Source organism: Hydra viridissima, unplaced genomic scaffold (assembly GCF_058129835.1).
Source record: "Hydra viridissima isolate aposymbiotic clone 2 unplaced genomic scaffold, HvirCarnegie_v1 scaffold_2, whole genome shotgun sequence".
Classification (NCBI taxonomy): domain Eukaryota; kingdom Metazoa; phylum Cnidaria; class Hydrozoa; order Anthoathecata; family Hydridae; genus Hydra; species Hydra viridissima.
Window position 1 is genome coordinate 18063164 of NW_028324301.1, and position 14492 is coordinate 18077655.

General features: G+C 29.6%; 1 protein-coding gene and 1 long non-coding RNA gene across 2 annotated transcripts; one reads left to right on the forward strand and one right to left on the reverse strand.

Moving 5' to 3' along the window:
- Positions 1 to 6375: 6375 nt before the first annotated feature.
- LOC149892290 (uncharacterized) lies at positions 6376 to 11362 on the reverse strand. The gene is made up of 4 exons (XR_016450177.1): positions 11184 to 11362; positions 10941 to 11032; positions 10692 to 10800; positions 6376 to 6747 (listed from the first exon to the last, which is right to left on the reverse strand). It is a non-coding gene; the product is annotated as an uncharacterized LOC149892290 (long non-coding RNA).
- Positions 7801 to 9999, forward strand: LOC145189921 (uncharacterized). Its single transcript, XM_090079991.1, has one exon. It carries the CDS (start codon positions 8755 to 8757, stop codon positions 9934 to 9936), a length of 1182 nt encoding a protein of 393 aa, XP_089936117.1. The 5' UTR covers positions 7801 to 8754; the 3' UTR covers positions 9937 to 9999.
- Positions 11363 to 14492: the final 3130 nt, after the last annotated feature.

Consider the following 14492-nt stretch of genomic DNA (forward strand, 5'->3'; position numbering starts at 1 on the left):
ATTTTTACCCTTTTTAACGAAAGTTATAACTATTAAAAAATAAAAATTTCTGAAAAGAAAAGAAAATGGTAAGTATTCATCTTTCGCAATTGGAATCTAAGACGGAATTAAAGACGAAATTAAGGAAGTAATTAAAGCATGAACGTATAAGAGAGATATGTACAACTTATTATTATAGTTTAAACTTTTAGTATTAGCTTAAACTTTTATAGCATTTGTTTAATAAAACTGTTCAGGATAAAGTAACTACATCACGTGTTGACAAGTTACTAAACAAATTCCACCAAGGTAAAGAAAATTACTTGTTGGTACAAGGAGATTTTATCAGTTTTTCAAGATGAACATTTATAAATTTGAGAACTTTTTTTCATGTAAACAAAGTCTGTCAATGATAAAATAGATGTAATGTCAATTTTTAAATGACTAAAAAAAGTATAGCGATATGTAAAAAAGCTTAAACAAAATTTTTTGTCAAGATCTGGTTTCATTCAATTCCTTGATCCTTCATTCACCAGCCTTAAATTTGTGTTTTTTTCCGTTATGAGGCCGTTTTTTACTTCTATTACTCTATAAGCTCCATTATATATATTTATATATTCCTATATTCCACTATGAATTGTTTTTTAAAAGGTGTATTTTCTAATGGGCTTTTTTATAATTTTTATTAGTTATTTAAATTTATATTCATATATATATATGAATTATGTTCATACATATATATGAATATAATATTATATATGAATATAATTCATATATATATATGAATATAAATTTAACTACTTCTTATATATATATATATATATATATATATATATATATATATATATATATATATATTAGGGTGTTTCTTATTTGGGGTTAAAAATTTTTTTTTTTGTTTTTCAGTGGGCCACCCAATGAAATGGTTCATTTTGGTGAGAAAATAAATGTGTAAAAATTTCAAGGGGAAGAAAACATTTTTACTGGGCGCTACCAGTCATTGAAATTTAAGGCATACTTTACTATGCGCTCTTAGTCATTAACATAGGAAAAAATCATAAAACTGATGGAGACTGGTGATAATGACTCAGTTACTTGGTACACATTTATTCACTTATTATATGCATTAAAAACATCCATTTTCTGTCATTGCATTTCTACTTATTTATTAAAAGACAGCAATAAACATGCTTTTTTAATTTGATTGTAGGTTTATTAAAGACAATAGTTACTGTACTAAGATTAATCACTCATGAGAGTTGTCTTTTTTCTGTCAGGATATTTCTGTCTATATTTTTGAACTACCAGCAACAGGAACTGCTTTTGCTCTTCGTTATTTGTATGTAGTCTATTATATTCGTCCATTAGTGCTACGCCACGTTCTGCAATGTCGTTGACAACCTTCATGCTTCGAACAGTGGACTTTACAGTCTTGAACTCATCATTATGTTCCCATTCTCTTACACTGTTTTGAAGAAAGTGTGATGGAAGTCCTGTGATGCTGAAAAATCTTCGTGTATTAAACGTGACAAAGTCCTCCAGTTTCTTTTCTTGGATAACTGAGCAGCCCACAGTAGTCCGTTTCATATGTATCTGATCTGAAACATTGTTCAATGCTTGGACCATCTTGACCTTCGTCTCAGGGCGAACCTTATCATCAAAAAAAGCTAAAGCAACAAGTTCCTCTGATAGGTACCATAGATGCCCTTGTAACTTATTCACAGCAATTTTCGAGATCTCAGGATGCTGGGTCTTGTAGGCATCCAAGTCTTTCAAGAGCTGCAGATCAAGTCTAGGAGCTGAGGTTGCTTCAGGAGATCTGTACCAGGCTGTAATGTACAGTCGAACCGTGAAAAGGCAAATATCCCTTATTCCCTTCTCCTCTCTTTTTGTCAATCTGAATTGGTCTCTAAACATCCAAATCTTCAACGCATAAATAGCTTTCGCCATCCAGCGAGCACGGTGTACCTGAAGTTGATGGCTCAGGGTCATCTTGGTTACTAGGCGAGGCATCTTCTTGAGTTATGCTATCTTCTTTAGGGTTATCTTCACCTTCAGAAGATGATGAAAGAACAACTGTTTCTTCTCGAGATTTTCTTGCCATCTCCTCTCGGTCCCTTTTTCGGTTCATTTCTTTTTGTCTTTTTCTTGATACTTCTTCTTGCCTTGCCAATTTCTTATCGACTGGACCCATTTTGCCTCTCCGAATTTTCTCGCTTTGGCATAATAGGAAGTTCTTATCCTCCTGAATGGTGATCATTTCCAATGCGTTGGCATGGGCAATATCGAATAGTTCTGCTAACCCTTTATTCCATTGGTCTTCCTTTTGTTTCAAATAATCTGAACGCTTAGCTTTATTCTCTTTATTTTTCTTCAACTTTTTCCATTCCTTGTAAATGTTTTCGATTTTAGGGACAACGTGCTTCTTTAATTGCACTGGTATTCGGGCCTTTGACCAAACTTCAAAAACATCATTTGCTGTGGAATGTAATGCTTCCCTAATGCTTTGCTTGGCAATCTGCTTGTAATGGAAGAAAAGGGCCAACACTTCCCTTTTTGATGGAAGCATAACACAATATAAAGAAGAGGACATCTGTCCAATAAGCCATATCTCCGTTTTCTTTCTGGTAGCTATCGTTGCACTGGTTGATGAAGCCATCATTGTACAGTAGTTACACTAGTTTAACCTGCAAAAGAAGCAATTAAGCATTATAGACACAATTCTGCACACTAAAAGTAAAAAAATTACTAGTTAAAAGAGGTTTGTACGCTAAGCACCAACCACTTTTGTTGCATAACATCATACGCAACATAAGCATTTTTAGGGTACATTTGCGCAATACTGTAGGGTCGGTAGCGACCCCTAAAAATCATTCTAAAAAAAAAAAAAAAAAAATGGCAGGGTGGCCCATGCAAAAATCGAATCTTCAAAAATAAGAAACACCCTAATATATATATATATATATATATATATATATATATATATATATATATATATATATATATATATATATATATAACAATATAAGAATCCATTGGACTTAAAGCAAGGACTATAAGGTCTGATGGAGCAAGCCCAAATAGAAATTTCTATAATATTCATAAACTGGAAGACTGCAGCAATATAGTAGATGGAGTAGTTCACTAAACAAGGAATCATTGTGCTACAAAACTTGTTAATATTTTGTATTATCAATTATTACATCTCAAGTTATACATGCACTAAAGTAATCAAGTAAATGATCTCAATTTCATCATCCTCGTTATTTCTTATAAGTATTAAGAATGTCTATCTATATAAAATTAAGCTTAAAACTTGTTTCTATTGCTATTATCTTTATTAAGTAAAAGGAAGTTGATGTGACTGATTTGGCGAGACCAAAAATTTTCTGCAAATCCGACAGACTTTAAAGAGAATTAAATTTCTTTTGTTTAAAACAATAGATTTTTAACAATGCACAACTAGCATGGTTTGCAAAAAAACAATAACGTTGCACGTCCATCTCTTATACGTCCACGATTAAACAAGTTATTCCGAAAGACGTCTTCTTAAAACGTCTTAAGGACGTCTTAAACTGGTTGTTGGAATACATCTTAAAAGCGTGTGCAAAAGCCGTCTTAAATACGTCTAGTTGTAGACGTCTAAACGAGTTACAGACGTCTTAAAGAGCTCTTATGTTGGATGGGATATTACTTACTTGCATCTCTATTTCTTTTACTAAACAGACAGCCCTATTTTGATCCACTTGATCTTTAGTTTATTAAAATAAAGTCTTCATTGATATTGAGTGAAAAACATTAATAAAATGAAGCATTACCGAAAAGGCTTGAAAATAAAAATTAGATACTTAAAATGAAAACAAAAAAGGATTCAAATTTATTATAGATTTAGATTGAAATATTCAAAATCATAATATGCTAGAAAGATTTTAACAAAGAGCAGTATAATTGTATGCCACACTGTATTTTTGATATCCAATGCCATTGGGTATCTACTTCTACAAGCAAAAGATGCATTTACAAGTGTTCCGATTATCAGAGAGTGACCAATTTCTATAGCTTTAATAAAGATTTAAAAATTACAGAGAAGTTTCACCAGAATGTTTTCCACATATGTAAACAAGCCAGGAAGATATGTGGAGACTTCTATGCAATACCAAGATTATGTTAGCTCCTGGCATAGGAGCTCAAGGTCTAGTTTAAAGTTTGAGCTGCTTATTGAATGTAAAGATCTTCCTTTATAACTGAATAAATATTTTGGCACATATTTTGCTTTTTTAACTTACATACATAAATTATACAAATTGACAATAAAACAAAATAGGTTTGAAGAGTTTTGACAAAACACAGTTGTAAAATTTTGAGATATTGAACTACAAGCTCAAAATGGATTTATTTCTGCGTAAGTCATAATTGGAATATGTCAACACGCAGTTAGGTGGCAGCTAGTAGTTCAATATTTTAAAATTTTACAACAGTGAACAAGAAGAACTGAGATTAGTCAGTAGTTACTGAAAGAAGTTTCACCTCCAGCTTTAAAGAGTGGTGAAAAACTTTTAATTTTGAATTTATCTGTTACAACACCTGTTTGAGTTGATAAAATAAATATATGGAAAATTGCTTACTTATCCCAGAAAAAGTATTATTGGATAGCAAGAAATCTTTTCGATACATGGAGCTTTACTCGGTTTTAGCGACATGACAACAGCCTCAGTCCATTTTACTTATAGAAAATAAGAATGTTGCGCAAGTTGGTAAACTGACTTTTGAGGAAAGATCGTGAATTTAATTTTTCAAGTTATTGTTGATAGCAGTGACAGGTTGAAGTAACCCTGGAAGGTTTGTTTAAGGTTGGTAAGAAGCGTTAGAATATAACATCAAAGATGGTTATAGTATAATCATTATAGTTCAGCCAGTTTCTTATAGTTTAAACAATTGATATTTAAAATTCCCATGCAGAATAACGTTGTTTTCAAAATTATTTTTGAAAAAAAGTTACGAACAATTCAAAAAATTAATGATACTGTCTCAAGTCGCCTGTAGCACGTAAAATTTTACAATTAAAACATATATATGCATAGTTTACGTTTTAAATTCGCTATTTAATTTTGACAATTTTCTTTGTATAGACAATTTTCTTTGTTTTTTAATTGTTACTTAAAACATTTAAAATCAAGTTAGGTTTTTCTGCCTTCAAAGTGATCTGTCCCCATGCTTAACATTATCTTGCACGGATTGGTCACTGTTAAGAATCAAAAGCTCTCCGAGACATTTTTAAAAAGAAAAAAAAACTATAAATAGAGCTTGACGAATGAAAAACAATTTTAGAAATCTTACTATTTAAAGCAATAAATTTTTGAAAAATACTAACTAATTAGTATTTAATATTAAGATTTCGTATTTTACACTCAAATGATCGGCTTGATACTAAATCTCCTTCCCATATGGGTTTTGATGAGTGATTTTAATTGTTCTATTTGAAGGGGGGTATTAGTTTCAGGTATTAGTTAAGCAGCTTGTATTTTGTGTAAAATTTATAAAAAAAAAGTTTGAAAGGAAATTTGAGGAAAAAGTGTATTCTGTTTTTTCATAACTTTTGGAAAATATCTAAGAAATTGAAATATGTATATATATATATATATATATATATATATATATATATATATATATATATATATATATATATATATATATATATATATATATATATATTGATATATATTACCCTGAGCCGGGGTAAGTTGGCACATATTTATTTCTTTTTTGGACAAATTTTATTTTTTATGCTTGACACTTGAACATGCTTGCCAAATTAATATTCTTTTGAAATGCAATTTGATATCCTTAAAAAAGTTCACCCAGAAATGCACAGAACTCAAAAACTAAAACTGTAGCCAACTAGCCCCGGTCTCCCCACTTAAGTGAATTTAAGGCTAATGCGAAAAGTTATAAGTTGGCACATGTTGCCAACTAACTCTGATACAACACTGAAAGATAAATTAGTTAAGTGGGAAGAATCCATGAGAATTTTGGAAATTTCTGGTGGAAATATCCAACGTTAAACGCAGTACATCAACTTACCCCTGTAAACAGCTAGCCCTGATCTCCCCTATCAATATATATATATATATATATATATATATATATATATATATATATATATATATATATATATATATATATATATATATATATATATATATATATATGTTTATGTATATTTAATTACAGGAAAGGATAACAACTTTGTTGGTACTTAAAGTTTTATATCAGAGTTCTGGCAACCATCAGCCTATATACATAATGAAAAAACGTTGCAAAAGAAAACATTAAAGAAAAAGAAAAAGCCTTTAAAAGTGTTGTTAAAAAAGAATTATTCTTATTAATGGCTTTACATTTGTTTTTACTGTCAAATCACTAAAACAAATTTTGATAATATATTATAAACATTATTATACATTGCAAAAAGACGCTTTTTTCATAATTATTATCCTTGTTTACTAGATAAATTGTTACCGATTTACTTTATCTTCATGAGGTAAATTGTTAAAATAGTAGTATGGTTATTACGATAAAACCCGACAGAAAACTCTAATCTTCATCTTATCAATATTTATTATACCACAATTGACGTCAACGACTGTTCGATATTATTGTGCCCTTCTATGTTGGTGGATGACGCCGGATGTTTATGTAAAACGTCGGATATTCTCATCGTACCATAAATCACTGGTTGTACGGTTATCATTTATTAAAGACTGAATATTGCTAAAAAAAAGTCAAGCATAAAAAGTTAATTTTTTACATCTAAAGTTTTTCTCTTTTATCAAATATAACAAAACTTTTCATACCCCATAACGTCCTAAACAATTAGTATTTCAATTTTTAATAACTTTATGTAGTATTGTTTATTCTATAAAAATGTTAAGTAGAAACACTTAACATACTTAATGAAATGTTTAGCGGTGTAATGGGGCACACGTTAAAAGCAGATATGCCTTAAATCACCCTAGAGACAGTTTAGAGAAATTCTGAAAGAAATTTTCTATCAAAATTAAATTACTTTATAAAATTTAGACTCAGATTCGCTGAAAATACGAATAAAAACAGAGAAAGTAACTTGATTTTTTTTTAAACTGTTTTTACAAAATTGCGCCTTTATTATTTTTTTTTTTTTTTTGACACTCCTAGGGCCTGTTTATATGGAAAGCGGGCTGGCTCGTTTGCCGAGCCAGCCCGCTTTCCATATAAACAGGCCCCTAGTCTTCGTTCTACCCTGCCCCTCTTCAATATCTGTCGGCGGAAGTAAAAAAAAATAGGATAAAAATTATGTTGTTCCTTTATAGTCGGAACCATATCACTTGTGAAAAATCTCACTTAATAATTGAAGACCAAATGGGAAAACATTTTTCTGCATTTGCAAAAGAGTGTTTTTTTTTGTTTTTGTTTTTTTTTGTTTAAAAATAAAACTGTATTGTGTTCTTTATTTGAAAAAAAAAACTATTGCATTTGAAAGCTTTCCATTTATAAAAGCAAATGCATTGTCAAATCTAATAGCTCAGTGCCACTAGATGGTCAATAGGACCCAAACAATAAAATTGGATATTTGCTATTGTTACCTTTTAGTCTTCAATTATAACAAAGGAAAGCAAGATAACTATTGTGCTAGACTGTTTGTACTATAGTACAATGCGTATATTAGCTTATAGCTTATACATATGTACCATATATATATATATATATATATATATATATATATATATATATATATATATATATATATATATATATATATATATATATATACACACACATCATAAAAAATGAATTGATTAAATGTTATATGTATCTGATTAATGTTTGCAACAAAGCTTGATCAAAAGCTATTTAATTTTGATAAAGTTAAGCACTAAATACTTTGTAAAATTCATTCAAAATCAGGAAGTATGTAGTCACTTTATTTCTGCTCTGTTTTGAGAATTTTTTCAATAAATAAAATTTTTTGGTTAAATTTTAAACTCAATTTGCAACAAATACTTCGATGTGAAAATTAGATATAGTTTTTTTACCAAGGAAGTATAAAGATAGCTTTTTATGTTAAAAAATATTAGAAGAAAAACAAATTATAAAAAGTTAACTTTATCCATTACTAATTTTTAAAGCAATTTTAAAAGCTAGCTAATTAGATTTGAAAGTCCATAAGTATACCATTTTTTTAAGTCTTGTAAACTATGCTGTCTTAAGTAAATTATCATCCTCTAACAACTGTTACCCTATCATAACTTTTTTTTTTACTCTAAAAAGGTCCTGTTTGGTAAGTTCTGCCAAAAAACAACCCATGATGACAAAACCTGTAAGAGGTAGTTACTATTATTGCTATTTTGCATGTTCTGTAGTGAACATGCAAATAAACAAATTTGTACACACAAAGTTTATTTTCGGTTAACTTACAAAATTGTTGATGCTTTTAAACTTTTGTTTAAATTCACCTAAGTTGAATTTAATTGTTTTTAAGTGATAAATGCCCAGTAAAACTGCAATAATAAGTTGGTAATTATGTTTTACAGATTTGATCACTGTGAGTTTGTTTTTGATTTAATGCAAAATATGATTAGGAAAGCACTTTATTTTGTTCCTCCAACCCATCTAGACCTTCTGATGGTGCCCAGATGAGTATTAATAGATTGTAATTTACATGTTTATTACATTCTATATGTTTATCAATTTCTTGTTTGTTTCTTGTTTAGTTTTTACTTTTGGTGGAAATTGTTGCAAATGTTGCGATATCAAATTTTTAAAGAACCAAAACTCTATCAATGGATGCAACACCAGAAAGTTTGTTTCTCTATTTCTTATACTGACTTGAGAAAAAAGAAAATTAATGATGGTTCAAAGAAAAGTGTGTTAGAAAATTTATTAAATGAATTGTCAAATACTACAAAGGAAAATGAATTGGAGAATTTTTTACAAAAAGCGAAACCTCAAAAAGTGACAGATAATTCATTCAAACCTCAAAAAGTGACAGATAATGCAAAAACTGAAAACAAGTTCAACACAGATAAAAAAAATACAATTGATAAAACCAATCAGTCCATTCAAGGTGAAAAGTTTTGGTTTGATTCAAAAGATGATAAAATGAATTTTAAAAAACCTACTGTTAAAGTACATGTTTCAGTTACTCAATCACAGAGCTTAAATCTTGATGAGGAAGCCAAACTCATGGCAGGTTCAGTAGCTGAATTAAATGAAAAACTTACAAAGAAAATGTATAAGGCATCATTAACACCATTGGAGATTGAGAAATTGCAAGAAGAATTAAAACAGCAAGGTAATGAACGACATATTTCACAGCTATTAAATGCAATGATGGACGAAATTAATGTTGAAAAAGTAGATCCTGAAAAGAAATTTCAAGAGCTTATGAAGATGATTAATACAAAGCATACATTCATAGAAAAAGAAACAGTTTACCAATTAGAAGAAGTTTCTCAATTAACAAAGAATCAGTCCCAACGCACTGTTTCCTTTACATCGGGTGAGAGTACTACACTGTTTTCTAATATGCAGTTTTCATCAGAAAAAACAAAGAAAGATCATTCTTTTTCCTTATTTGAAAAGCAGAATAAAGAAGAAATGATGAATCTGCTTCCTGAACGTTTGCCACAAAATGCATTTGAAGCTGCCATGCTGAATATTGACCAACAATGGAACTTTCCTATAGACAATGAACAAGATATGGGTGTTGAGGATGAAACTACCTTTGATCAACATGTCTTTTTAGATCATTTGCTCGATGAATTTCCAAAAGAAGCTCCTGTTCAAAAATTTATGGAGCTAGTTATTACTGGTTTGCAGCAAAATCCTTATTTATCAGTTCAACAAAAAGAAAAACAAATTTTCTGGTTTAAAAATTATTTTGAAAAGTTTTCAAAAGATGATTGGGCATCCTCATTATAGGATATCTTTGATAGTATTTTAAAACAAGTTTTTATAGAAAATACTATGATCAAAAAATTTTAATTTGGTGTGTTGGTTTTTTTTAAGAACTAAGGAGAAAACTTTCAATTCTCTCAGAATTTTTAATTCTCTCATTAGTTCTGAAATAATAAATATAGAGTGTATTAAAAAATTATCTAAGTTGATGTGGAATCTTATAAAATCTTAAATGTAATTATGTTGATTGATTTTCATGGTTACTGTGATTAAGTCATTGCGCGTACTCGGGTGATTTAATGCCAGTCTGAGATTTCGTTTTTTTTTCGTGTTATTTTTGTTTAAACGCGTGTGACGGATTGATCGCATTAAGAATTTAACGTTAATTATACCGTTTTCAAAAGACCGATATTGTTTTTATTGAAACAGCCGATAATAGATAAAAATATACAGGTAAATATAAACATTTATATTTAATAAAAATAGTACTTTATTTTTATTAAATATAAATGTCTATGTTTACCTATTTAAAATGTATGTTCTTTATGAACTTGAGGTTCCAAAGTTTTGAGAATACTTCTTAGAAATGCCTTAATCGGTTCACCAACCAACTGTTATTAGGTTCGAATTTAAATGTTCGAAACCTCTTCAACTTTACCTAATTATTTTATTTTTTTTTTTTTTTGCGAAGTTCGAAATTTGCGCGGTAGAAATAGGAAAAACGTAGTAAAATACTCCTTAAAAGTCTTTTGACTTTTTAAGGGGTATTTGTCACTCACCTATAATACAGAAAAGCTAAAAGTCGACCCTGGTGTATGTTTATACTGATGTTTTTTATTTTTTCACTCTTCATTACTCCAACCATAGGCTACATTTTAATCTTTGACTCTAACAAATCAGGAGATAATAACTTACTTGAGTTTCGGAAATAAAAATTTATAGATAAACATAAGGTAGTAAAATATTTTCTTTCTAAAACAAAACACAGTGAAATGTTGTCTTTTAAACTACATTAAAATTAGGTTTACTGGCTCTGTCATCACTCTGATCCACAATTAGCTTTACATAGCCTTACATATATAAGCCTTGGTCAACTTCCAAAAGTTTTCCAAAGCATTTTCTAAAAATTAACAATGGAAAAGCTGGATGAAAGAATGAAATTTAGCAAAACCTTATTGTGAGATTAACACAATTATTTTAAGTAATCAGTTATTGGTAAAAAAAAAAAAAAAAAAAAAGATTAATTAGTATTTAATATTATCTTTTCTTACTTTTGAAATGAAACAATCTGCTTAATATCATGATCTCATTCCCATATACACTGCGACCATTTTCTATAGAGGCATGTAAAATTTAGCGGATTTACAGTGTTACAGTGGTAATAAAATTGTTCTAATGGTACTTTTGAATAAGTATATGTAAGAAAACAATGATCCATTATGCGTTTAATTATTAACTATCTTGATTGTATTAAAATAATTAAATTTTTAATATTCACGTGGCAATTTTCTATAGACGCACTAAAGTTTTTACGAGTTTTGTCGCAAATTTCTTATATTCTGTAGTAAGTTGAACTTAACCAAATGCCGAAAGGAAAGGTCCTTACCAATATTGAAAAAGGTCAAATATTGGCTTGTCATCGAGAAAAAGTTCCAAATCGAGAAATTGCTAGAAGATTGAAGAGATCAGATCACGTTATCCGTAATTTCTTGAAAAATCCAACAGATTATGCAACAATCAAGAGGAAACCAAAGAAATCTAAGGTTTCAGACCGTGAAAAACGCAGGATTGTTCGACTCGCATCAAATTCATCAAAAAGTTTGAAAACAATTAAGTCAGATTTGGGTTTAAATGTTTGCAAGGAGACGATTAGGAAAGTTCTCAAAGACAGCCCACACATTGTAAGATCAAAAATGAATAAAGCACCAAATTTGAAGCCTGTTCACAAACAGAAACGGATGGAATTCGCCCGCGAAAACATAGCACGCGATTGGGAACAAGTAAGAAATTTTAGATTAAATTCTCATAAATACGTGAGATGTCTAAATAGCTGAATATTTTTGTTTTCAATACCAGGTGATTTTTTCGGACGAGAAAAAGTTTAATCTTGATGGGCAATTGGTTTTAGTGGCTACTGGCGTGATTTGAGGAGAGAACCCAAATATTTTTCGACAAGGAATTTTGGTGGTGGATCTTTGATGGTTTGGCTTGGGTTTTGTGCAACAGGAAAGTTAAATTTAGCATTTACATCTTGCAAAATGAAAAGTTCTGAATACATTGATGTGCTAAAATTATGTTTGATTCCATTTCAAAACAAATATCGACGCAAAAAGTTTGTTTTTCAACAAGATAACGCCAGCATTCACACAAGTAACGAGACTAAAGCTTGGTTTGAAGCTAAAAAAATCGAGCAAATGTGGTAGCCTGCTCGCAGTCCAGATTTGAATCCTGTTGAAAACATCTGGGGAATCATTGTAAGACGTATCTATGCTGACCAGAAGCAATATAACTCTGTGGCAGAGCTAAAAGAAGCGGTATCAGAATGCTGGGAGGATATGGAGCCAAAAGTGCTGGAAAACTTGGTGGGAAGTATGCCAAAACGAATTTATCAAGTAATTGAGCGCAAAGGAGGTCCAATCGAGTACTAAAAATGTGACAAAAACATATATTTTGGATAGTTTTGTTAAAAAATGTGAACTGCGTCTATAGAAAATAGTCAGCTATCTTTTGAATTTAATTCATTTATGATTGACCTATTTTCAAATTTGATATTAATTTTTGATAATTTTCATTACTTTTTGATATTTTATTTATAATTTATTGCAATGCTCTATAAAAATAAAGTTAAGTACATTTTTAAGACATTATCCACATGCGCCTATAGAAAATGGTCACAGTGTATTGCATTTTGAAGAGTGCTTGATATTTATTTTTGGTTGTCCTATGAGAAACAAGGATTAAAAATTGGCATTTTTAATTCAGCACCTTGTATTTTAAACACAATATAATGTAGTTATCATATAATGAAAAAAAAAAAAAAAGTTAAACGGAATTCAAGTATATTTGTGTAGGTTTTATTTAGACCAATTAAAACTTCAAGGTTGACTAAAGACAAATAATTGATGAAAAACATTTGGATTTTGCAACTTTTCCTTGTACTTTCAAAACCTGTCTTGTGTATGTATGTATGTATGTATGTATGTATGTATGTATGTATGTATGTATGTATGTATGTATGTATGTATGTATGTATGTATGTATGTATGTATGTATGTATGTATGTATGTATGTATGTATGTATGTATGTATGTATGTATGTATGTATGTATGTATGTATGTATGTATGTATGTATGTATGTATGTATGTATGTATGTATGTATGTATGTATGTATGTATGTATGTATGTATGTATGTATGTATGTATGTATGTATGTATGTATGTATGTATGTATGTATGTATGCATGTATGTATGTATGTATGTATGTATGTATGTATGTATGTATGTATGTATGTATGTATGTATGTATGTATGTATGTATGTATGTATGTATGTGTGTATGTATGTTGGGGGGGGGGGGTGTTTTTAAAAATTTTTACATGTCTTATTGTTATAAGAAAAAAAATTAATTATATATTAGGAAAACCAGGGGGTCGTTCCGATAGAAATTTGGAGCGCATGTTAATAATTATTCCGAAACTCAGCGTAATTGCTCAAATCTGGCATAATTACGCTATTTGCAATATACGGCTCCTATTAAAGATTCTAAAAATGGTGGGCATAAATATCATAGTTAACTCTACTATAATCTCTATGTATTATGTAAAAAAACAGCTTTAGTATTGTAGCATAGAATTCTAAATGAAATATTCTGCACCAATTTAGTTGCGACTAGGGGTCTGCGTCTTGAATCAAAACGTATTTTTATAGCATTTTTTTAGTAAGATTTAGCAAGACAAGATTGAGTGACTCAAGCCCATGTCGGTCTTGTCTTTATAAAACCAAAAATTAGTTAAGAAATAAAAAGACTCTTCTTGATTTTCAACAAGAATAGTTGTATTTTCAGTGAAACATATGCCAGACATCTAAGATAAGCTCGAAAGTTTAGCCTTGTACTGTGTGATCAGAAGAGATTTCAACAAAATTGCGTTTTATTTCCTATCATGAGAATACCAAAATTTCTAATTTACAAAAGTCATCAGAGCAACAGCTTTTAAATGTTAGCGTGCACATCGCTATAAAAACTCTCAAAATAATTTTAATGACTTTGCTTGAAAAAAAAACAGGGAACCAATCACCGGTTTAAATGTAAACATTAAATTCTTCAAAGTATGTAAATAATGCAAAATCGATATCATTAATTGATCACCGTTGTTTAACAAACCGTGGAGTTAGTTTTATCAGTTAGTGAACAAGTGAACCTTCCAAATGATCAACGGACTGTTCTTAGCACCTGGTAACGTTCCCGAAATATTTTGTCATGACATCATCATTGAATTGTGCCTTTTTAAATTGAAAAAAGTACTAAATGATTTTTTTTGTCTTTCAAATAAATGTTAGCTTTGTTACTATTAATTCTA

Bases quoted from the DNA above. Each gene is read 5' to 3' on its own strand.
- LOC145189921 (XM_090079991.1), top strand. From the start codon at position 8,755: ATGTTGCGATATCAAATTTTTAAAGAACCAAAACTCTATCAATGGATG.